At 34.4% G+C, this 24,318-nt stretch overlaps 5 protein-coding genes across 13 annotated transcripts; 2 read left to right on the forward strand and 3 right to left on the reverse strand.

Annotated features, from left to right (window-relative positions):
- Positions 1 to 1,911: 1,911 nt before the first annotated feature.
- On the reverse strand, positions 1,912 to 5,875 carry LOC130647342 (uncharacterized). Of its 6 annotated transcripts, none has more exons than XM_057453163.1 (3): positions 5,805 to 5,875; positions 5,610 to 5,678; positions 1,912 to 3,104 (listed from the first exon to the last, which is right to left on the reverse strand). In XM_057453163.1, the coding sequence occupies exon 3, from the start codon at positions 3,071 to 3,073 to the stop codon at positions 2,138 to 2,140; it is 936 nt and encodes a 311-aa protein (XP_057309146.1). In that variant the 5' UTR covers positions 3,074 to 3,104; positions 5,610 to 5,678; positions 5,805 to 5,875; the 3' UTR covers positions 1,912 to 2,137. The 6 variants fall into 6 exon arrangements, with proteins under 6 accessions (XP_057309146.1, XP_057309144.1, XP_057309145.1 ...); XM_057453161.1 differs by having other exon boundaries at positions 1,912 to 3,119; positions 5,625 to 5,678; positions 5,805 to 5,870; XM_057453162.1 differs by having other exon boundaries at positions 1,912 to 3,119; positions 5,625 to 5,678; positions 5,721 to 5,805.
- Positions 2,271 to 7,184, forward strand: LOC130647341 (uncharacterized). 4 transcript variants are annotated; one of them, XM_057453155.1, is made up of 3 exons: positions 2,271 to 2,298; positions 2,548 to 2,600; positions 5,526 to 6,744. In XM_057453155.1, the coding sequence occupies exon 3, from the start codon at positions 5,531 to 5,533 to the stop codon at positions 6,593 to 6,595; it is 1,065 nt and encodes a 354-aa protein (XP_057309138.1). In that variant the 5' UTR covers positions 2,271 to 2,298; positions 2,548 to 2,600; positions 5,526 to 5,530; the 3' UTR covers positions 6,596 to 6,744. The 4 variants fall into 4 exon arrangements, with proteins under 4 accessions (XP_057309138.1, XP_057309140.1, XP_057309137.1 ...); XM_057453157.1 differs by lacking the exon at positions 2,271 to 2,298 and adding an exon at positions 2,316 to 2,340; XM_057453154.1 differs by lacking the exon at positions 2,271 to 2,298 and adding an exon at positions 2,397 to 2,424.
- A 5,968-nt stretch (positions 7,185 to 13,152) lies between these two features.
- Positions 13,153 to 13,932, reverse strand: LOC130648132 (trace amine-associated receptor 13c-like). The gene has a single exon (XM_057454164.1). It carries the CDS (start codon positions 13,930 to 13,932, stop codon positions 13,153 to 13,155), a length of 780 nt encoding a protein of 259 aa, XP_057310147.1.
- Positions 13,933 to 15,916: 1,984 nt separating this feature from the next.
- On the forward strand, positions 15,917 to 17,514 carry LOC130647328 (uncharacterized). Its single transcript, XM_057453138.1, has 2 exons — positions 15,917 to 16,709; positions 16,977 to 17,514. The coding sequence occupies exons 1-2, from the start codon at positions 16,135 to 16,137 to the stop codon at positions 17,371 to 17,373; spliced, it is 972 nt and encodes a 323-aa protein (XP_057309121.1). The 5' UTR covers positions 15,917 to 16,134; the 3' UTR covers positions 17,374 to 17,514.
- Positions 17,515 to 18,426: 912 nt separating this feature from the next.
- LOC130648133 (histamine H2 receptor-like) lies at positions 18,427 to 19,320 on the reverse strand. The gene has a single exon (XM_057454165.1). The coding sequence runs from the start codon at positions 19,318 to 19,320 to the stop codon at positions 18,427 to 18,429; it is 894 nt and encodes a 297-aa protein (XP_057310148.1).
- Positions 19,321 to 24,318: the final 4,998 nt, after the last annotated feature.

Here is a 24,318-nt window from a genome sequence, read left to right on the forward strand (position 1 = left end):
TATTAAAATTTTTGACAGAATATTTTCACGGTTCCATTTGCAGAAAGTGGTATACAGCGTAATTAAGATTGGTTAGCTGCTATGTTCTAAACTTCATGCCCCTTGCGCTGGGTCGTTTTCGTTACGGCATTGATCTTAAGTACGTGAGAATAAAACGTCGACGACCTGACAGGTGGTTGAGATAACATTGCCATGAATTGCCATGCATTGCCAACTCTTTAACAGGGTTGAAGAGGTCAAACCTGCACTTGCAAGAAGTTTCCTACGAGTAGTAAGCATTTGATTCCAAAGTCTGTTTTTGGTACGACTCATTGTATAAACTATTTGCAAAATCTGTTCGCCTTATTAGAATGATGTGTGTAGGTTATTAAGTAGCAGGGTGCTATGTTGGTTTTGAAGTAGCAGGGTGCTATGTAGGTTATTAAGTAGGGTAATTAACCTCCCTGAGAACTGCATTCTAACAACTGGCTATTCCTCCTCTTCCACTGCAACTATGTTGCCTTACTTCTACAGATATGTATAGCATTGTTCTAACTTGCTTGCCTGCCACACAAGCCAGTTCGTGGTCACTAGATGGTACTAAAGAAACCGAAGACACTACATTTGAAGTGCACCAGAATATAAATTTTAAACTGCAGCCTTATGATTATAAGTCAAATGCGCTACCACTACACTATTTTCGCACACCAGTAAAATTAAGTTTTTCACTTAAATTACACAAAGGGTAATAAAACATTGTAAAGGTTAAGACATGGCAGAAATTCATTTGACAATATTATAAAATAAAAACGAGTTTCTAAGTTCTTAACTGATAATTTTCGACCAGACGTTAGTTTTTTTTCTTGAAGTTGGATTGATTTTTGCAGCTTTGCTTTGCTCTTCATTTCGAGCATTTCGTTTGCATCTTTCCGGAAGTAAAGAATCAATTTTGTTTCTTCTCTGAAAACTTCGGTGCTGTTGGGGTTACTGCATCTCAAGATTTTCATTTAAGTTGGTTTCAATTGTCAGCTTTACTTGTGGACGGTGATTATTTAGAAATAAAAGTTTATCAGGTTTTGTTAAGGATCTCCTCGCGATGATTTCATCTAGAAAATCAGTAGTCCCTTTCATTTTTCTACATGTTTTATTCCCTTCCATTTTTTTTCATTTTTTTTCATTTTTGCACTTTGAAATTCCCTGTGAATAGCGTAATTCCCAATGACCATACTATATATATATATATGAATATATATATATATATATGAATACTGTTTAGCTTTAAATTTTAAAGTTCTTATAATTCAAAATTTTTCATATTTGGAAAAGTTGTTAAAGAATCAGTACTCTAAAACACAGAGAGCGCAATATTGGCTGCAAAAATTATTCTTAACGTGTGAAAAAATCGTAAATTAGATATTGTCTACGGGGATGATTTTACATATTTGAAAACGTTGTTAAAGAATTAGTACTCTAAAACATAGAGAGAGCAAAATTGACTGCAAAAATTATTCTTAAGGTGTGAAAAAAGCGTAAATTAAATATTGTCTAACGGGGAAAATTTTCCATATTTGAAAAAGTTGTTAAAGAATCAGTACTCTAAAACATAGAGAATGCAAAATTGACAAGCAAAAATTATTCTTAACATGTGAAAAAAGCGTGAATTGAATATTGTTTAAGGGAAAAACTTTCCATATTTGAAAAAGTTGTTACAAAATTAGTAATCTAAAACATAGAGAATGCAAAATTGACTGCAGAAATTATTCTTAACGTGTGAAAAAAGCGTAAATTAAATTTTGTTTACTAGGAAAATTTTCCATATTTAAAAAAGTTGTTAAAGAATGAGTACTCTAAATAATGGAGAGAATGCAAAATTGACTGCAAAAATTATTCTTAACGTGTGAAAAAAGCGTAAATTAAATTTTGTTTGCTAGGAAAATTTTCCGTATTTTAAAAAGTTGTTAAAGAAACAGTATTCTATAAAACATAGAGAGCATAAGTGCACTTAAGTGCAAGTAAACCATGCCCAACATTAAGGTAGGTCGGTTGAGTACAGGTACACAGTATGTGGGAAATCCAGTGAAGCGCTCTTAGCAATAGAGCTGAAATGAAAACACAGTTTACAATAGTTGTTACCCCAAAATAGCAAAAACAGTCGCGGCTAGCATTTTGTTATTTTGCAGAATATGTTTGCGTAAAAAAAAATAATCGTGACGCCGGGATGAGAACTTAGTACAGGTAAACCATGTCGTACATCCATGTGTGGAGAACTTAGTACAGGTAAACAATGTCGCACATCCATGTGTGGAGAACTTAGTACAGGTAAACAATGTCGTACATCCGTGTGTGGAGAACTTAGTACAGGTAAACCATGTCGCACAGCCATGTGTGAAGAACTTACTACAGGTAAACCTCGTCGCACATCCATGTGTGGAGAACTTAGTACAGGTAGACCATGTCGCACAGCCATGTGTGAAGAACTTAGTACAGGTAAACCTCGTCGCACATCCGTGTGTGGAGAACTTAGTACAGGTAAACAATGTCGTACATCCGTGTGTGGAGAACTTACAGGTAAACCATGTCGCACAGCCATGTGTGAAGAACTTAGTACAGGTAAACCTCGTCGCACATCCGTGTGTGGAGAACTTAGTACAGGTAAACAATGTCGTACATCCGTGTGTGGAGAACTTAGTACAGGTAAACCTCGTCGCACATCCGTGTGTGGAGAACTTAGTACAGGTAAACAATGTCGTACATCCGTGTGTGGAGAACTTAGTACAGGTAAACCATGTCGCACAGCCATGTGTGAAGAACTTAGTACAGGTAAACCTCGTCGCACATCCATGTGTGGAGAACTTAGTACAGGTAGACCATGTCGCACAGCCATGTGTGAAGAACTTAGTACAGGTAAACCTCGTCGCACATCCGTGTGTGGAGAACTTAGTACAGGTAAACAATGTCGTACATCCGTGTGTGGAGAACTTAGTACAGGTAAACCATGTCGCACAGCCATGTGTGAAGAACTTAGTACAGGTAAACCTCGTCGCACATCCATGTGTGGAGAACTTAGTACAGGTAAACCATGTCGCACATCCATGTGTGAAGAACTTAGTACAGGTAAACCTCGTCGCACATCCATGTGTGGAGAACTTACATTAGTACGCCCTTCAGATACCATTTTCAATACAGAAACTTTATCGCACGAAACAACCCATCAAACCTAAACAATTTAACCAAACTAAAACAATCGCTCGCCAATTCTATCTGCGGAATAAGTTTTCTTGCAAATTTGCAAAATTCTTTATCAGATTAAATAAGAACACATATAGCATGTCGTTACAAAATAAGGTTAAGGTCAATCGAGACTGTTGTCTCCAGGAGTTTATAAACACAAGCATCATTATCAGTACCCGTATCTAGAAAAAAAATTTTCACGGTGACGTTCTGTTTGAAGAAAATAAAAATCGTCATCATAAGAATGTTCAAAGTAATTAAGTCACTGATGAAACAGCCAGAAGGTCGTGCTCTCGACAATCCTTAAATAAATGTTAGCAGCCTGACGGCTACTGTGAACAGTAACGAAAGCTGAAGTCGTGTTAGTATTAAAATTTTTGACAGAATATTTTCACGGTTCCATTTGCAGAAAGTGGTATACAGCGTAATTAAGATTGGTTAGCTGCTATGTTCTAAACTTCATGCCCCTTGCGCTGGGTCGTTTTCGTTACGGCATTGATCTTAAGTACGTGAGAATAAAACGTCGACGACCTGACAGGTGGTTGAGATAACATTGCCATGAATTGCCATGCATTGCCAACTCTTTAACAGGGTTGAAGAGGTCAAACCTGCACTTGCAAGAAGTTTCCTACGAGTAGTAAGCATTTGATTCCAAAGTCTGTTTTTGGTACGACTCATTGTATAAACTATTTGCAAAATCTGTTCGCCTTATTAGAATGATGTGTGTAGGTTATTAAGTAGCAGGGTGCTATTTTGGTTTTGAAGTAGCAGGGTGCTATGTAGGTTATTAAGTAGGGTAATTAACCTCCCTGAGAACTGCATTCTAACAACTGGCTATTCCTCCTCTTCCACTGCAACTATGTTGCCTTACTTCTACAGATATGTATAGCATTGTTCTAACTTGCTTGCCTGCCACACAAGCCAGTTCGTGGTCACTAGATGGTACTAAAGAAACCGAAGACACTACATTTGAAGTGCACCAGAATATAAATTTTAAACTGCAGCCTTATGATTATAAGTCAAATGCGCTACCACTACACTATTTTCGCACACCAGTAAAATTAAGTTTTTCACTTAAATTACACAAAGGGTAATAAAACATTGTAAAGGTTAAGACATGGCAGAAATTCATTTGACAATATTATAAAATAAAAACGAGTTTCTAAGTTCTTAACTGATAATTAAGTGTTGGTACCTTAATCCACACAAATTTATCTCGATTTCTTTTGGTCATGATAATCGCGTGGAGCTGGTAAACAATTTTCCAGGAATAAGATTGCCGAATTTTCGACCAGACGATAGTTTTTTTTCTTGAAGTTGGATTGATTTTTGCAGCTTTGCTTTGCTCTTCATTTCGAGCATTTCTTTTTTTTCATTTTTGCACTTTGAAATTCCCTGTGAATAGCGTAATTCCCAATGACCATACTATATATATATATATGAATATATATATATATATGAATACTGTATTTTTATAAATATTTTATATCTATAATACAGAATCTGCCTAATTCAAGTCTCATTGGGAAAAACCAATATTCCAATTAGTAAGAGATTCGATACAGAAGGTTTTGTTTTTAAACATTTTGCTTAAGCCGCAGAATAGAAAAGAATGACACAAGAGTTCTCCGTTCGCCATACCTGCGTCCATTCTAGTTAAGCAAATATTGCTGTGTTTGTGCCTCCTGCGCACTTTTCTTTTTTATAAAGAAAAGAAATTGACAAAACAAAACAAAATTGTTAGTCAAATTACACGGTTTGATAGTAAAGCAACATAAGAATTGTCAACATCGTCAATCGTCAACAACATCAGGCCAGTCAACCAACTGGCTAGCTATAGATGGCTTCATTTATTGTTATTAGCTTTTCATCCTAACTAACATTTCTTATTTTTGTTTTTTCTTCATCAATCTGTTTTTTACTCAGCTGCATCGGGGGTGGCTATCTAACTGCTAACTACCTCTGGCATAAAAGTGAAAGCAGCTAAACTACAGAAACATTTTCAACTAATCTTTCTCATGCTAAATTGCATTAAGGTAGCTACAACTTTTACAGTAATATAAAATTTATTGATTCAATAACGAGACAACAGTCTCGATTGACCTTAACCTTATTTTGTAACGACATGCTATATGTGTTCTTATTTAATCTGATAAAGAATTTTGCAAATTTGCAAGAAAACTTATTCCGCAGATAGAATTGGCGAGCGATTGTTTTAGTTTGGTTAAATTGTTTCGGTTTGATGGGTTGTTTCGTGCGCGATAAAGTTTCTGTATTGAAAATGGTATCTGAAGGGCGTACTAATGTAAGTTCTCCACACATGGATGTGCGACGAGGTTTACCTGTACTAAGTTCTTCACACATGGATGTGCGACATGGTTTACCTGTACTAAGTTCTCCACACATGGATGTGCGACGAGGTTTACCTGTACTAAGTTCTTCACACATGGATGTGCGACATGGTTTACCTGTACTAAGTTCTCCACACACGGATGTACGACATTGTTTACCTGTACTAAGTTCTCCACACACGGATGTGCGACGAGGTTTACCTGTACTAAGTTCTTCACACATGGCTGTGCGACATGGTCTACCTGTACTAAGTTCTCCACACATGGATGTGCGACGAGGTTTACCTGTACTAAGTTCTTCACACATGGCTGTGCGACATGGTTTACCTGTACTAAGTTCTCCACACACGGATGTACGACATTGTTTACCTGTACTAAGTTCTCCACACACGGATGTGCGACGAGGTTTACCTGTACTAAGTTCTCCACACACGGATGTACGACATTGTTTACCTGTACTAAGTTCTCCACACACGGATGTGCGACGAGGTTTACCTGTACTAAGTTCTTCACACATGGCTGTGCGACATGGTTTACCTGTACTAAGTTCTCCACACACGGATGTACGACATTGTTTACCTGTACTAAGTTCTCCACACACGGATGTGCGACGAGGTTTACCTGTACTAAGTTCTCCACACACGGATGTACGACATTGTTTACCTGTACTAAGTTCTCCACACACGGATGTGCGACGAGGTTTACCTGTACTAAGTTCTCCACACACGGATGTACGACATTGTTTACCTGTACTAAGTTCTCCACATACGGATGTGCGACGAGGTTTACCTGTACTAAGTTCTTCACACATGGCTGTGCGACATGGTTTACCTGTACTAAGTTCTCCACACACGGATGTACGACATTGTTTACCTGTACTAAGTTCTCCACACATGGATGTGCGACATTGTTTACCTGTACTAAGTTCTCCACACATGGATGTACGACATGGTTTACCTGTACTAAGTTCTCATCCCGGCGTCACGATTATTTTTTTTTACGCAAACATATTCTGCAAAATAACAAAATGCTAGCCGCGACTGTTTTTGCTATTTTGGGGTAACAACTATTGTAAACTGTGTTTTCATTTCAGCTCTATTGCTAAGAGCGCTTCACTGGATTTCCCACATACTTTGTACCTGTACTCAACCGACCTACCTTAATGTTGGGCATGGTTTACTTGCACCTAAGTGCTCAAACTGTCTTAACATAAAAATAAGCTTTAACAATCATTGTAGTTGTTTCATGTAGATATTTTGTATTATTCTCGTAATTTAGTTTCTTTTTCTGTTGTATTTAATCACGTCACTGACAGTATATATAACCACATGTGTGTCACATGTGTAGGCCAGGTAAACTGCGTTGAAACAAGGTGTTTGCAGTTTCTATGTTCGCATTACAGAACAATCCACGAGATCAGCTAAGGCCCGAAAAATGTACTGGTTTCTGGCTAGGAATATCTTCTGCCGTAGTTAAGCCTTTTGCCTTCCTTTGCTCTAAGAATTTTACTAGGATTTGATTCAAGAGCACAAAATTATATCTAGGCTATATGTTGAATTAAAAATAAATAAATGAGAAAAAAGATGGATATTTTTTAAGTTTTGGTCCATTTATTCCAAAAACACAGAACTTAAAAGAATGCAGATGAATGTAGATTACCAGTGTACACGAGACCATCGTAGACAAGTGTCGACTAGCCCTATTGTCTAAAGGGAATTATGCCCCCCCCCCCCCACCTTCTCCTGTTTTTTTTAATAACATTCTGCCGCGTCATCAAAACGTTCTGATTTTTGTGACTTCAACTAAACTTTTATGACTTATTATGGTGAAAATTGTTTAAAATTTTAAAAGGAATATTCAAAACATTTTTAAGGTCGTAAGAGTATTTGCTCATATACTATATACGATGTGAGAAAAAGTGATGCTTGAGCTATAAGAGGTTTTAGAAAAATGTTTTTTGTAGCATTTAATTAGAAGAAGTACACCTGCAAAAGAACGAACTTTAATAAAATTCTTACAAAATTTGAGCTTTTACGGTCACTTAGTAACTTAATTAACAATTCTTTAAGGGTCATGTTGCAAAGCTTAACTGTATTTTTTGGAGAGCGTTGTTGGACCTTAAAAGTATGGGGGTAGTGGCTGCAGTCTATCACTACTGACAGAGTTATAATTATAACATTGAGATCTTTCTGTGTAATTTTCTATTCTCTTTGATTCTCTGTTAGCAGTGTAAATGGTTTGTAACATATCTTTCACTTTCACAATAAAAATAAGTACTGGACAAATAATGAAAAATGCAATACGTTATTGTATTTATTTTCGTTACAAAATACTCGTGTGGCGTTACTAGTTCCAGTCTTAACGTTTATAACACGTGCAACAACTCCCAATCTTCTCGCAAGCGGATTAACCATCAGGGCTGTAACAAGTTAAAGAGAAAGCCCACCCACCCATCCCCTAAAAAGTTGTAAAAAATGATAAGGTAATAATTGCCTTATGTTACGCTTAGAAATATGCCACGCTTCTATATGGTTTCTTTTTGGAAAATAGGTAAATGAAACCAACCTCATTTGGCTGCGAGGTACCGGAGAGTTTTTATCCTGGAAAAGGCAAATCTCTAAGTAAAGCTTGCACTTAAATCAGTAGAGAAAAGGCGAATACCTTCTGATTGCTTGTTGTTTATTTTTTATTATGTACATATATTTTTTGATGACGTAAAAAATTGTAACGATTCTGAAAAAGTGTAATAAAGATTGATGATATTACGATGAAAAAAATGCTGACTGTTAGCTGAGTCAAAGTTGTAGCTTAGTAGAGAAGCCACGGAGGCATATTGCTGAGCAGGAGGATGAGTTAAAATTCGATATCGTGAACACTGACCTTAGTAGAGAAGCCATTGGGCATATTGCTAACGACAATTTAGCCAGATATGCTTTACATTTGTATTTTTACACTTTACGAACTTGTACAACTGTGATAACTAAGACGACTACACCATAAATAACTACTACAATACTAATACCGCGTTATTCTTGTCCCACATGGAGTTTAGAAAATACATAGATTATTTTCGGTTGAGCAAACCGAATTAGAAAATTAGTGGAAATAAATTCCACAAGTGACAAAACTTAGCCGACATGTTTAAATTAATATTATAAATGCCTTGTGAAATTTTCATGTTAGTTCAGAATTTATAGCATTTTCCGTTTTTAGACAGTTAAGTGTGGTGGTTTTGAGCAATGTCTAATAATCCGTGGCATCAGAGAAAGAAGTTGAAAGCTGGCAGACCAGATATAATATCACTTCCAAGGCCTGAGATACATTATTAAACATTTTTTTGAGGTTCAAAGTTCAGGTTTTGAAAAACCCCGAAAAACGTGTATTTTACAGAACCCCACCTTAACTGCGTCGAGCCACAGGTGGATTAAAAATTTTCGGAAAAGACGCTACTTTATTCCAGGACACGAAATTATAGGGCAGGCTGCCGGGCAGCTGATATTATAAACGTTTTAAAGAAAAAAAGAGAAACAGGTTTTCAACAAATTCATTCTCCAAGTTAAGATACACATATTTTCTAAATCGCATTATTTTAATGTTGTTCGAAAGTCGGTTGAGCTCATTCGCGTTAATTACATTCTTTTGTTCAATTTATTAAAGGTATTCGTGCTAATTTTCTTTGCATTAATTAATTTCCTGAAAAAAGGTAGTCATAAAAAGTCGCAAAGTTTTATAATAATGGAGCAAGTAATCCAGATGATATTAATATTTAATTTTAAACCATCTCTTTCTTCCATCGACTGGTACATCTTAATCTGGTCCATCACAAAAAATGTTAAAATAGACAGAAAAACTATAAAAAAACCTCGAAAAGAAAGCATTTTTCTACAAAAAAGTCCTTGACATTAACCGATTGTCATAACTAATCTTCTGCCATATAGTTTCATACTTTTTTTGAAATAGAATTAAATGTTCAGTATGAGCATTCAATTCTATTTCAAAAAAAGTTTCAACACCAATTCCACCGGCTTGCATGAGCAAAACAGACATTTTAGCTACAACCTTCGAATTAATTGAAAAAATCTAAAGTTTGAACAACTTCGATTTTAGCTTATTTATCTTGTAAACCAGTTACGTTTTCGAAAAGATTTCAAGCAATTTGCAGGGTTAAAGAGTCAAAATAAACGACCATTAGATCGAAATGGGTTTACAAAAAACAGCAAAAATCTACTAAACACATTATGTTACATCTCTGAATAAGATTTACCTGCCTGGATAATCAAAACATTGCTTTGAACAATTTTTTTTTAAGATAAGTGATATTTCATTCTTTGTCTGCCGAAAAAATCACAAAATTACAAGCTTCTCGATAGTTCGACTTTCCAAAATGTTGGCCAGCAGACAACAGAAATTATTTCCTCGAAATATGATTTTTTTCCAATGGTTAGGGTAGTGAATGGTATTTGTATTCCCTGTTAGCAGAACTGCTTCCCATAAAATTATCTACATAAAAAAATCACTATCGGTTATAAATCTTTAGCTTCATTGGTAGCATTTTAGTTTCTATGACTACAATCTTGAAAATAAATTGGTGGTCAAATATTACACCTTCCCCAAAAATTCAGTATTCGAGTCGAAAGACAGATAGTTAATGTCAGCTATGCTTTTGCGTCTTGTTGTTTTAACTATGACGTCACTTCCAATAAAATTTTGGTTGGTGGTAAGATAAAGAAATGCGCGCATGATGAATACATAAAATTGATGTACATTGCACACTTCATGTTATTTCATTTTTCAATGCCATGCAAACCTAAAGATTTTACAACTAAAGAAAATAGAATATCAAATAAAAAAGCACTAACAACTTTTACGGTAAATATTTACATGCATGCTTTTTTTTAGAGTTTTAAATTTTTTTAGATTGAACTATTTATGAACGTTGCAGATTTGGCTTGATTTCGCAACAACAACAACTAGATGGAGAGTTTAGTTCAATTCTGGCGGACCCATCATAGACTTAACTGTAGTAGTAAAAAAAAGCTCTCCTTTAAATTTTACAATACGACAATATCGTTTAACAATATTGCAGGTTGGTGGCTATCGTTGTTGTTGTTGTTCTCGTCGTCGTCGTCGTTGTTGTTGTTGTTGTTGTTTTTGTTGTTGTTGTTGTTGTTGTTGTTTATTTTGTTGTTGTTGTTGTTGTTGTTGTTGTTGTTGTTGTCGTATTCGCTGTTGTTGTTGCTGTTGTTGTTATCGTCGTGATAGCCATTGTTTTCTTTCCCTGTATTCCAATTTGGGCGTAATTTTAAGCTTGTGAACTCCGTACTTGATCTGCTTTTTGTCTTGCCAGATGAAATGGGCGTGTCTCTTTTATCCTTCTGTTGGTGCAATCTGCCATTCTTAGATCTTCTTCCAACAGCTGCTTTCACGTGCGAGAAAAACACGAGCGGGTTTAAGACTGAATTTAAAAAAGCCAGCGCGAACAATGTCCGTTCGACATCTTTGCCACCGCAAGATTCACCACTGGCTTTAAGCAGATTACAAGTTGAGAAGGGAAGCCAGCATAGCGCGAAAATTAAAACAGTTTTCACAGCCATTAACACAAATCGGATCTAAAAAGTATAAAAGTATTATAAATAATAAAATGGAAAAAGAAAGAAGTGACAGATCTAAATAATTAAGAAATCCAACTGAATACGTAAATGTTCTAAAAATATATCATGCGATTCTTAAAACTCATCATAAAACATGTTCTTAAAATTCTTAATAACTTAAAAATAATCAATAGTACACTATAATATATAACATTTTTTCTAAATAACTATGTATTTACATTAGAAATAAATAAGCAACAAAACTGCTCTTCATTTTATGCATTGCTCATTGTTTCTATATGTTGTTAACAAATGCACACAAAACGTTCTTATTGTCAAAAGGTATCAACGGAAAATATACCACCAATAAAATCATAAATGCGACACTTGTGTTCAATTTTTAAACATAGATGGCCTAAAATCTAGAAATTTAGTTGTGGTAGAATCAAACCCATGTTTTGTAGCCTTAAAATTCTTGTCAGCAAGTATATTGACAGGGATCATTATGCCAATATACTTTTTCAGTTTTCTTAATATTTTGCGAGTTTGCATTTGTACGAAGCTATAATCTCAGTCCAAAGTTGTTTTAGATGTGTAAGTCAGCAGGATTCTCTGGCGTTATTACAACTTCACATTAAATTTTTTTTTAAATTTTTTTCATGGCTTTCACACAAGGACGTTCAAAGCTTCTTCTTAAATGGGTAATACTTGATTGATTAAACCGCTTTTGCATTTCATATTCTCCTTTGAAATAATTTAACAACAACAGATTCCAGGGTATCGAGTACACTTTGTCAGCTTTATTGATTAAAACAAGGTTCTATAGATATTCTCTGTGCAGGGAAAGGCTAGCATCAATTGTTTTGGTAACATATTATTTTTTTTAGGCTTATTTAAGAGTTTTTTATGCCTAGTTAAGTGACTCAAGTCTTAACACGCTTTCAAAAAGAAAGAAAAAAATGGCGATTAATTTAGATGCATTACTGAATTATTTACCAACATCGGTCTTAACTTTGCGTTGTAGCCTACTAGCTATAAGGTATCTACATACTCCAATTTTCAATCCTTCCTTATTTAATCCAGTTTTCTTTGGTAACTGACTCTTTTTAGTGACTCTTTCTAAATCCCGGGATTAGGTATACTGTTTCCTTTAACAGATATAACAGCCGTGGAAACAGACTGTTAAACGTGGTCGTAAATTTTGGGCCAAAAATCCGCTATTAAATACATATTACCAATAGGTACCCCGCTCACTATCGAATTCTTGTTGATCAATTATTTTCTGCACAACTGGCGCATTTCTGTCAACTTGATGTTTTCAACATTGGGAGAGTTTTTGTGAAGTTAGAACGGAGGGAGATCTGTAAAATCCCAGTCAAGTCAGAAAAGTTGGAATGTTTGAATCTAGTTAGATAGCTAGTTACTAGTGATAGCATAGTCGCAATTAACTCGTTTACTACCAAGCTAGTTAGCTGCTGTCGCAAAATAGCTGTCAACAATACTTATTTGGTAACTACTGAAAAATAATATCAGAGCATATTCTTACTCACATACAGTTATGCCTGTTCTTGTCGTTTTCCCATTCGACTTTTTTTAAAGTTTTTTTGAATTTTCAACAAAACCTTGCCACGCAGTAAATTAAAATTCTCCAGCAAAGGCACATAAAATAGTTTGAGAAAGTGAATAAAATGGAATTAAAAAGGTATGCAAAGAACTTAGCGTATGAACGCATATGGACTGGCTTTTTATTGAAGATGCAAATTTTTTCAACGTTTTGTTGACTTACGAAATTGATCTATACGAAGCACACATTACGTGAATTATTGGACATCGATTTTACTTTGATCAAATAAAACGCGTTGCGTACCAACTATTACATTAATTTATGTGCAGTACCCCACAGATAGGTTTTTCTATCGTGGAGTATGAAGAGTTTTGTATTCGTCCTCTTCTAGTTTTGTAATTTTGTGTTTAAATATATATGTATATAAATAAAAAAATTACATAAACTGTTCAGTTCCTGTAAACGTTCTGTTTTTTTTTGTTTTTAAAAAGACAATAATATTAACATAGCTATAGCGGAAATATGCAAATGCATAACAGAAGGATGAAATCATCCATACCTCTCTCTTTAGGTCTCTTCCAACATTATGTTTCCCCGTGCTCTCAAATGCTGCCGCTGAAATCTGCTTGAGTTTGTTGTTACTGCGACGCAGGACAACAAAAATAGCGGTGTAGCATGCAACAAAGAAGATGGTAGCTGTGTAAGTTAAAACTGGAAATACCAAGTTGTTATACTTTTCAACGTTTGAAAGAAGAAATCTCGATACGCAGTAGACGAGTGAAACACACGCCAAAGAGAGAACCCACGCACTGAAACATATCTTATATGGAAACAGCTTGTTTTGCTTATGATGAAGAAACGGGAAAGCAACGGCAAATAATCGGTCAAAGGTGATGGCAATGAGATTAAAGATGGAGATAAGCAGCGAAAATCTGATAAACACGTGCTTTATAATGCTGTATAATTCTTTAACCTCGGATTTTCCTTTCAGTGTCGTTTTCATGAACGGGTCCATGCTCTTTAGTATGATCATATTAATCCCAACAAATGTGTCTGATAAACATAAATTGAGGATGTAAATCAAGGACGGCTTTAGTTTGACTTTTTTGATGATAATGGCGACGACAATGACGTTGAAAAGTAGCACCAAACCTGCCAATGCTGGTGTTGCATGAGTGTAGATGACTTCTCCATATGCTGCTGGTCTTCCAGTCATTACTGAACCAGATGGCCTCCTGCAAAAATGGGCATTAAGTCATTCTTTTGCAGATGGATTTACTTGAAATAAGATTACAAAGCGGAACGCGTTACAGTTTTGCAAAAAGGGTAGTTGTACAAACATTGAGATTGTTTGAACCTATTCAACCGGGGTATAGGGTACAAATGGTTTCCTGGAATCCAATTTTCTAAAATCTTATTTTTGACGACATTTTCTTGCGATTAAGAGGTCAATTTAGCAAATTGTTAAAAATTACTTTCAATAAGCCTTTTTAACGCGATTAATTAAATATACTTTTTCTTATCAAGATAAATTATTGTTTCTGGGTCATAGAATAATGATTTGACATCGCACTAAAGTCACAATAAAATTTAAAAAATGCTGATAGAATTAAAAAAGCAATAGAGCGTAAATTGTTTCAACTAATTAAAGCGTATAAAACTGTAACTAAATCGTTTCAGTAAATGGGAAGTTTTAGGCGCCCTAATTTGTGCCACGTTTTTTTACCCCCGGCTGTCAAAATATTCATATTAGAAGTCACAATAACAAAAGATAAATAATCAAATAAAATAAAGATAACAATCCTTACCTATCTTTAGCATCGCATGAAAAATGTTCCATGATCATACCTCTAAAATCGTATTTTATATACTTTTTTGCATTAATATTAATTAGGAATAAACAATTCAGAGGTTTTTCTGCCGCGAATTTGAAAGCCAGAGCGTAAACCGCAGTTACATCCAATGAATTTCACCATGTTCAGCTTTTCTTAATTCTCACGACCACATTTCGAAAGAAAATATTAAAATCTGTTTTTTTTTTACGGTTTTAACAGGAAAACGTTTCTTCCTTAACTCATATTACACAATTTTTATTCCTCACAAAAAACCCTGCAGAGATTATTTTCACTTTTTGTCTTTTTAATTGGTTTGTTACTTTCTTTTTTCAAACCAAAGCAGCCTAAAATATTGTACAAACCCACTTTTATATCACTTTTATTTTAAACCATTACTGGCATGACGCCACCATCCCAAAATAGTTTAGTATGACGCACGTTTTTCTTCTTAAACATTATCTAGCTTGCCCTCGCGTTTGTTAAAATTGGGTTTGCGTTAAAACACTTTGCTCGTTTAAAAGCTGGAAAGAACAGGTGTTGTTTTGTTATAGAAACATAAAGTTGCACTGAGACACACTTTAAATTTACATAAACTTTCTTGGTTAGCTACTGTGCCAAGTTTATTGTCATAACATTTGCCCTTCACATAATTCCATGGGTTTGGGTAAAAAAGGAGACCCTCAATATTCTCCCCTAAAATGGGGTTGATAAATGGTTGTGCCACTTAATTAGTCATTTGTTACTCAGATTAGGCATGATTATTCCCATCAAATTAGCTGTGCTTGTCCGATGGAGAATTTTCTTTGACTAAGTCACTGTCTATGATTGGCTAGAATTTTTGCATTTTTGCTATAGTGAGAATCATGCAGAAAATAACTACAATATCACGTCATCAGTTTACTCTAAAAACGGAGAAAGTCTCTTACACCAAAACAAAACAGCTAGTGAAGAACTATCATGCCCTTTAATTTAATGATATTGATAAAATGTATGAGAACCTACGTGGTGGAAGCTTTCCTGAGAGGAATCTGTCACGATAGCTATCCATCAATTGGGGGAATTGATGGATAGCTATTGTTTGAAAGTATAGGATCAGAGGTAGTGTCGTACACTCCCCCTTCGCACACACGTATCAAAATAATATCAGGGGGACTGGTGTCGACGCAATGCACGACGTATATAGGTAGCTACACTGTGCTACGCGAGTCGGACGTGGTGCCTTCTCTGCAAAATAATGTTACAGACTATCGTTGCAACTCAAATGAGTTTTATAAACAGCTTTCAGTGCATGATATATTTTGCACAGAATAAAAACACAAGCTGCCAGTCCATAACGAAAAAATTCTCTTTTTTCTCCAAATCGATCAAGCAAGAAGCTGATAATTAGCACTAGCAAGTTATTTTTTTATTTCGTGCAAATATTTTTTAATTTTTAATACGTATGTTTGCAAAATAAATTTCGGTCATAAAAAAGAAACGAAAAAATTGTTCCGTGTTAATTATGAATATTCCTCTTTAAAATATTCATATTACCAAATATTTGTCTAATTTTATCGTGAAGTTGTAAACATTCACTTAAACGAATGGACGTGGTAACACTCTTTGGAGTGAATAAAGTTAACGAAATATCAACACAAAATAACACCTTAATCACACCAAAGAAGGAAAGCAGATACGATTTGGCATTATATGGACTGGATAACGGTCAATTTTACGCCATCCATATACCAGCGTTAACATGTATTTTTTTAAGTTTGATAACAGCTATACTGGTACTATATTTTTCATTTAAACATCAAAGAATATCAACATTTTTCACATGGACAAAAAGTGAACGGTTTGTTGTGTATCTTGCCATTTGCGATGCCTTGTTTAATATCTGTCACTCAATGGATCATTTGCATATTGTCATCAAAAAAGATCATGTCTACCCCAAAGCACTTTGCGAGTTTTATGGCATCATGCTAGCCGAGTTCATTACTGCCCAGAACTTGATGGTAAATGTGGTTTCTATCAACGCTTTTGTTTTGATTTACTTTCGTAAAAAGCTTGAATTTGGAAAATATGATTGGAAGTTGTTGTTATGGATGTTTGGAACACCAGCCATTGGTAGTATGATAGCTCTTGGGACTGGATCTATGGGACCAAATGGAACCTTGTGAGTATTAGACATTTTGGGCTTTCAAGTTCTACGGAAGTAACCAGTCGTGTAGGGTATGCGTGTTATGCTAAAAGAGAATGCAAACCTAAAATATTGTTATTTTTTACAACAATCTTCAAAACAGAACATATAGTTTAAATCCGCTTTAAAGTACATAATGGAGGGTAAATAAGAGTAACTTTGCTTCGACTGTAAAATCAAAGCCTTAACACATTTTACAAAATTAAAGCTATAAATTGGAATATTTTTTTATTTTACTTTTAGCTGCTACTTTGATGGTGTGAAAGGAGAGTACGCGAATTTATTCTTCACCACAGTGCCTTTGCTTTTAATTCTCACCGTAAACATCATTATGTATATTTTAACATGGTACCGCATTCAAAAAGAGGAGCCAAAGTTCAAAGATGTTTCTGGCAAGGGTGCTCACATGGTCCGGGCATCACATCGAGCAGCTAAGACTATGTCCTTATTTGTTGCAGCTTTCTTTATACAATGGTGGGCGATGGCTTTGTATGGTGTGTGGCAATTAGTAGCAGATGTTCCGCAAGCGTTGTTTCAGTTTGTTACGACCTTCTCTAACATTGGAGGAATCTTAAATGGTGTTGTTTACGCAATTATAAGAAGTCGAAAACGTGATACGGAAAGTGTTGCTCATCACTGACTCTCATGCTTCATTTCAGCAACACAAGTTTAAACCTACTAAAAAAGACGGAAATAGTAAGAAATTAAAAAAAAAACTGTAATTATGAGACATATCTGCAATCCTGTTTAAAAATATTCAAGATGAAACCCACAAGCAATAGTTTACGGTTTTTTCAGTCCCAAGCACTTAAGAACTAATGAAACTTAAGATCATTACTCGGTAAGATTCGAAACCCGAAACTGTGACTGAAATTTGAAACAGTTTACAAAATTCAAAATTTACGTTTCATTGTTCAGCGTATTCACACACTAATGTGTGGTATGTAAGTATCACGCATACTAATGTGCGCTATGCGAGTATCACACGCTTACTAATGTGCGGTAGGCGAGTTTCACGCACACTATTGTGTGGTATGCGAGTATTACGGCAAAGATTATACAGCAAACAAAAGAGTAAGTCCTGTGATCAAAGTTAAAGTTATTAATACATGATGGCCTGTCGAGTTAATTTTTTAGTGTACGAATGACGCTAACAAATCAAATATCGATACTCGAGCTACCTCTTTTACAAAAAACATTCATTCATGATTGTTACATAACAGAGTAAACACAAATAGATAGTATAGATAAATAGTAATTATAATGAAATTTCTATTAAATTTTTAATAAGTAGCTTTTAGATTAAAAATTATTCCAGTCCGTAAAGCTACGAATGAAAAACTAAGAGCAATAAACTAAACCATATGACATGTAATTGGAAGCTAAAAAATGATTTAAAAGACATACAAAATCGAAATTATGTTTAAGCTATTCCCAACGCAATCCAAGTGTGTTTTATTCAAACAAACAACACATCAATTTTTAACTGTTACACTTTGATTTCATTTACAAGTTAAAAAGGCGCAAAATGGCCCTTCTAAAAAGACACAGTTTCTATAACAACTAGCAACCATTTTATTTAAAATATATGGTTCGTTCCAAAGTTCTGCTAGCTAAAGCCGCAAAGCAACTTACTACCATGCTGACGATATTTCTGCAACATACGTAGCTAATTTGTTTCCAATGTACCATTTTACCTTTTAAAAAATCTTCTAAACCAACTCCGAAGAAGGTTTTTGAAAGAAGTCGACAACAAAACATAAATACAGGCATCGGAAGAATAACCGATAGAAAAAACTATGTTGATTATCACATCTAACAGAAAAGTGTTTGCTATAAAACCTCTATACATCAACAAGAATATAAAATCTGGTATGACAATGAACAGTACGAAAGTTGTCACTAATAGGAATGGTAACAACAAATGTAGATTCGCTCGTTTGATGTGCTGACGCAATTTTTGACCATTTGAACTAAATCCATCCGTATTACGATCTGTATTTCTTTCTATTGAAACCGACATTCGAGCCATTACCTTTCTATTGCGTCGAATCTTTTTCACAATGTATATGTATGTCGCAAAAGCAATTATAACGAAAACCATATCGCCAAATGGAAAGCCATAAAAGTGGGAAAAATCTTCAAGCTTTTCAAAACCATTTACTTGTTCGACACGAATATAAACAAATAATGACAACTGCAAGCACAAAGTTATCAACCATACTATGATCATGCAATATTTCGTTTTTCTTGCTGACCAATATAAGGGATAACGGATGTTCAAGTACACTTCTGCCAGTCGGTCTAATGTCAGAATGTACATAACGGCATAATAAGGTAAACATGAAACCATTGAGTAAATTAATAAAAATTGATACACAATGTTTTTCTCGCCATAATAATAGTACACCACGATATAAGCTACACTCGCTGCGGATAAGCAAATTTCCGACAGACTCAGATTGATCATTAATATAGTTTGACTTCTGCTAACGTTGGAACTTTTTGTTAAAAGTAGTATCATACCAAAACTGTGTAATACAAATGGTACGACATAGGATATCAACGAGACTGCCCACAATTCCATACCTTAATCGCTTCACTACTGCGAGTGGGTTTGTGACCAAAATTAGGAGTAACAGTATAACTATTCTTGCACTATGGCAACACACTTTGTTTCAATCTTTGTTGAAAATCGAAATATGCTAGATCTTACCATTCCATGTCTTGGATGCGGAAAAAACTGAGGAAAGATTTTTAACCGGTCAAAATATTAAATTAAAAAAAAGAACAGTTAAAAAAATATAAAAAGGTTATATACATTTTCAACAATAACATTAAATTTATTTATAATTCATGTTTTGTTTTTTGCTTGGACTGCGATCTATGTAATTTCAATCGACTGTAGCTTTAAATGGTGCAATCTTTTGACTTTCTTGTAATTAAATATAATCACATTTATTATTTTATCCAATCTTTTATTCCATGTGCATAGCTGCAAAAAAATAGCTTGAATAATATTTGAACCTCCCACTTATTTCTTTACGTATGCTACGTTACTTGTTATTGTAGTTTATGGTTTTTGTAAAGTTTGTTACAAAAACCATTTTGAAAAACAATACTCTCTTCGCATAGAGATGAGCGACATATTTTGCTTTTTAAATAAAAAATAAACAGAATAATGGAATTTTTTGACGCAATATCCAGGGGCGGATTCAGCAAATTTTCGTAGTAGTCATGATGGCTATGAAAATTTGAATATACAGCTAAGTGTCTCGGGGGGGGGGGGGGGGGGGCGCTGTAAGTCCCTCAGGCGGGGTCTGGGGCGCCACTGGGGCGCCCCAGAAGCTTTCGCTAAAACGGACTTTGTGAACCCTAAAATAGGCTTGAACGGGAACAAAAAAGAACCTCGTATGCAGACGTTTTAAGTGCTTTAGACCTTGATAACAGAAAAAACATTCTCATAAACGCTGCAGCGCTGCATAACCACTTCAAACAGAAAAGAAGAAGCCCTGTGGCTTGAAGATTTCCGTCATCAGCTTGGACGATTCTAAAATTCGAAGTAGACATCACTGTTTGGTTTAGCCTTTCTTCGTCTCGGAATAAAAAATGAACACATTGGTGAATAATTTACGCAGAGCCAATTCATGTGGGAGATTACATAAGAAACTAGCCGAGGGGGTAAAAATTTTATTTATAAAGCGGATTGACATTGATTTTTAAGGGGAATGTCGTAGATATAGTGATCATAATGTTGTATTTATTATAGGTAGTTAATCTAGCTTAAGATAACCGTATTTCATATTCCTGTGCAAGTTACCGACTCACACCTTAGGTGGCTAATGTTTGAAAACGAAACTTCAGGAACGAAAAGTTGTTTAATGGCGCGCCGTTTTTTCATTTTTGTGCAAAAGGCGCATATTTCACTTTCCGTACAAAAGTTTGACTGATTTTTTCTGCCATTATGAGTGTTATCCTACATGTATTTAGCCAGGAGACCCAGCCTAATTTTTCTTACCACTATCGAAGAAGAAAGCTTAGTTAACTACGCTAACATATGTTGGGTGTTGTATGGTTACTGGTAACTTGTCGTGGATTTGAATGTATGTATTTAGTCCTTATCTTAGTCTTTCAACTATGGTTTTACATTGATTTCATATTAATTTTGGAGCTTAAAACATTTTGATTGCATCATTTAAGGAACTTATAGCTAGCTACTAGCTAAATTAGGTGTATTTCGAAATTCATTCTGCAGACTTTGATTCTATTTTTTATTCCATTTTATTCTATTTCTAAAGTTTTTACCAGTGTTGCTTATGAATTTGCATCTCCATTATGATGATACGATAATCTTAAAATTTGTCATTTCAGATGATTCTTCACCCCAAAAGTCTTGACATCAATCAAATATAATTGTAAACACAGGATTTCACTTCATTATAGACAACAACATCATTTATCGCCAATGAAGTCCAGAATTTTGCATTTGTTATGTCGTTGAGATTTTTTAAATCGAAGAGAAATAAGCTGCGTAGGAGCTTTTATATTATTTAGTATGTTTATGTAGAGCCTAGCGTATCTCACATTGGAAAAAAAAATGACATCACAGAATTAAGACGTAAATTACGAATTAGGATATTTTAGCTAATTCATCTTTTGTTCAACCGTGAAAAATTTCCATTTTGTTTACCTGCATTTTGCAAAGTTATTTTATGTAATAAAAACCACGAGGGTGCCGATAAGCCGCATACACCATAAAGTGCGTGCATTTTCTAGCGAGTTTGGCGTCTTTTTTTTGCTATTACTCAAATTCTTTTTTCCTATTTCTTCCATTTTACTGGAAATAATGTTTTTATAACTTATTTTTGGAACTAGTTGCTGTTACAGAAATTTCAAATCTAGATGCGCTAGAAATACGTGTCATGCATACACAGCAAAATCAGCAAGAGGTTTAAGTAATTTCCGATGTAGTTTAAAATCACGCGAGGAAGAAAAAAGAAAAGAAAAAACTGGATTCGAGAATACTATAAAACTAAGCCATTGCATGCTTTGAACTCGCGAGATGCTATGATGACGATCAGAGCTAACAAAAAAAAGCTTCAATATAAAAATTGCTAAAAATAAGTAATTCAATTTTATTTTTGTCTCTGTAAAATTAAAATATTTGTCATTTAGTTGAATGGTTTCTCTCCTGACGAAAATTAAGATAACCAGGAATATAGTACTGTGGAAAGTTTATCATTTCTTAAACATGATAGTTTAGTAGGCGACGTTTCGGGAGATTCTTCTCCCATCATCGGGTAAAGTAAAATGATGTTGAGCATGTATTTATATAATTTCAGAGGATCGAAATTCATAAAAATTAACCAATCAGAAACGAGCTGATAATTACAGTTAATTACAGTAATTAACATTTACAACATCATTACAACTTCAAAGTGCTGTCAGGTAAGCATTGTTGCTATTTTAGGTCGCATCAATACTTAATAAACGCCTGAGCGTGCGGTCGGTGGACCATTTTTACTGTTGTTTTCGGCTCGCGTATTTATATAGTATTTTTTTTCAGCCTTTTTTTTCTCGTTTCAACTTTTCCTTAATTCTACATGTAAAAATCGTTATCATATCGGGATTTCGTTCATTATAATCATTAGACGTTAAGTATTTACACTCTTATTATTTTTGTAAAAAACGTTGGGAATAATTTTACCACAAGGAAGTTTCTCTTATCTCAGATAAAAATAGGGAAATATTGAATTGTAAAAAAAATCCAATCCAATCTATAATCCAATTAGGAAGCTGTGATAATATTCCGTGTGTTACGAATTTTTGATGGCAAAGAACCCAATAAATAGTTCAAAAATACATAACAAAATTCATGCAAAATGTCAAAAGAAAATACATCTATAGTTGCATACAGTCATGGAAATCGCAAGATCCCCCAATATATACACTGCAATGGACGTAAGAAATCAGAAATTAGTCTTGATCAGCGATATATGTCGTTGAACAATGATTTGGTTTTGTATAAAACCTCTTGCAGAACAACTTTATCTACACAAAGTAGGACATTTGCCATAAAACATCTGCCCCCAAAAAATTATTTCCCGGTTTATTTGATACAAAAGAAAACAAAGTATTTGAGAAAATTGTTTCAGTTAATTCTTGAAAAAATCAAAGGAAATTGAAAAGTGACAGAAATTCAAAATCTTTTACTTCAAACCTAATGACTTTTGCTATTATTTTACTATAACAATTTAAATGGATAAAAAAGATATGAAGGTGCATAACAGACAGAAATACAGAAAAAAAGTTAACAAAAAAAATAATAAAAATGAGATCTTTTCGTAAAAAATATAATTTAAAATGTCTTTATCAAAAATTCTACTTCAGTTCAATTGAGAAGACCTTTAGTAAAAATTGGAGTAACAATTGGAGTTATCCCACTTTATGTTGGTTATTTGTCTACAAGATCTCTAAACTTCAAAAAGTACAGGTTTGTGTAAATATACTTTGCTGTTTTTTCACAAGCCTTAAATGTTTTAGGATCATGGATTTTCAAATCATGCCTCGCTTGTTTGATTTTTATGTTAAAACAAGAAATCAAGCATTTTGATTGGCTTGAGGAATCTCCAGTGTCAGAAAAGTCGATCCCGTTTAAACTCTCTATTCCGTTTGGAGGTGACCGTTTCTAGTAGAAAAGTTTTTTTTAAAAAATATTAGAATATACACACCGTGTCAAGTATTCCGCTGGGTGAAAAAAGCAGGAAGTCTCTCTTTGTTTGATTGGTTTGGAACCAAAATTGAAGAGCGTAAACGCACCTGCAGATCAATAATATATATTTTTAATTTGAAAAACGCATTCAAATATCTGCTTAGTAAAAACGAACTTTTTAATTACTTGCCGCGATCTTACAACTCCTATAGTGTCTATAGCAACAAGTTGAATTAGTGATAATAAATAAATTAATGATATTTTTGAAGCTGCATTGTGCAAGTTGTTTTATACCAGGGAATGGTAATTCAATTTTCTAAACACATTTGTAGTAAGGAGACAATATGGGAGTGTGGATAGTTTCATTAATATCGTACGTTATACCCTTTGTGTTACATAGTATTGGTATGATACTACTTTTAACGAAAGGTTCCAACGTTAGCAGAAGTCAAACTATATTAATGATCAATCTGAGTCTGTCGGAAATTTGCTTATCCGCAACAAGTGCAGCTTATACTGTGCTATACTATTATTATGGAGAGGAAAACATCATGTATCAACATGCTATAATCTGTTCCTTAGCTTCCAGTTTACCTTATTATGCCGTTATGTACATTCTGACATTAGACCGACTGGCAGAAGTGTACTTAAACATCCGTTACCCTTTGTATTGGTCAGCAAGAAAAAACAAGTATTGCATGATCATACTATGGTTGATAACTTTGTGTTTATTATTTTCACTTTTTGCTTATATTCATATCGAAAGATTAAATGGCTTGGCAAAGGTTGAAGATTTCTCTTACGCTTATGGTTTTCCATTTGGCGATCTCTTTTTCCTTGTTATTGGCCTTGTTACGTACATTTACATTATCA

The sequence above is a fragment of the Hydractinia symbiolongicarpus genome, chromosome 6 (genome assembly GCF_029227915.1).
Source record: "Hydractinia symbiolongicarpus strain clone_291-10 chromosome 6, HSymV2.1, whole genome shotgun sequence".
Taxonomy (NCBI): domain Eukaryota; kingdom Metazoa; phylum Cnidaria; class Hydrozoa; order Anthoathecata; family Hydractiniidae; genus Hydractinia; species Hydractinia symbiolongicarpus.

Bases quoted from the DNA above. Each gene is read 5' to 3' on its own strand.
- LOC130647342 (XM_057453160.1), bottom strand. From the start codon at position 3,154: ATGGTATCTGAAGGGCGTACTAATGTAAGTTCTCCACACATGGATGTG.
- LOC130647341 (XM_057453155.1), top strand. From the start codon at position 5,531: ATGGATGTGCGACGAGGTTTACCTGTACTAAGTTCTTCACACATGGAT.
- LOC130648132 (XM_057454164.1), bottom strand. From the start codon at position 13,932: ATGACTGGAAGACCAGCAGCATATGGAGAAGTCATCTACACTCATGCA.
- LOC130647328 (XM_057453138.1), top strand. From the start codon at position 16,135: ATGGACGTGGTAACACTCTTTGGAGTGAATAAAGTTAACGAAATATCA. The intron at 16,710-16,976 runs GTGAGTATTAGA...TTTTACTTTTAG, and splicing joins ATGGGACCAAATGGAACCTT to CTGCTACTTTGATGGTGTGA.
- LOC130648133 (XM_057454165.1), bottom strand. From the start codon at position 19,320: ATGGAATTGTGGGCAGTCTCGTTGATATCCTATGTCGTACCATTTGTA.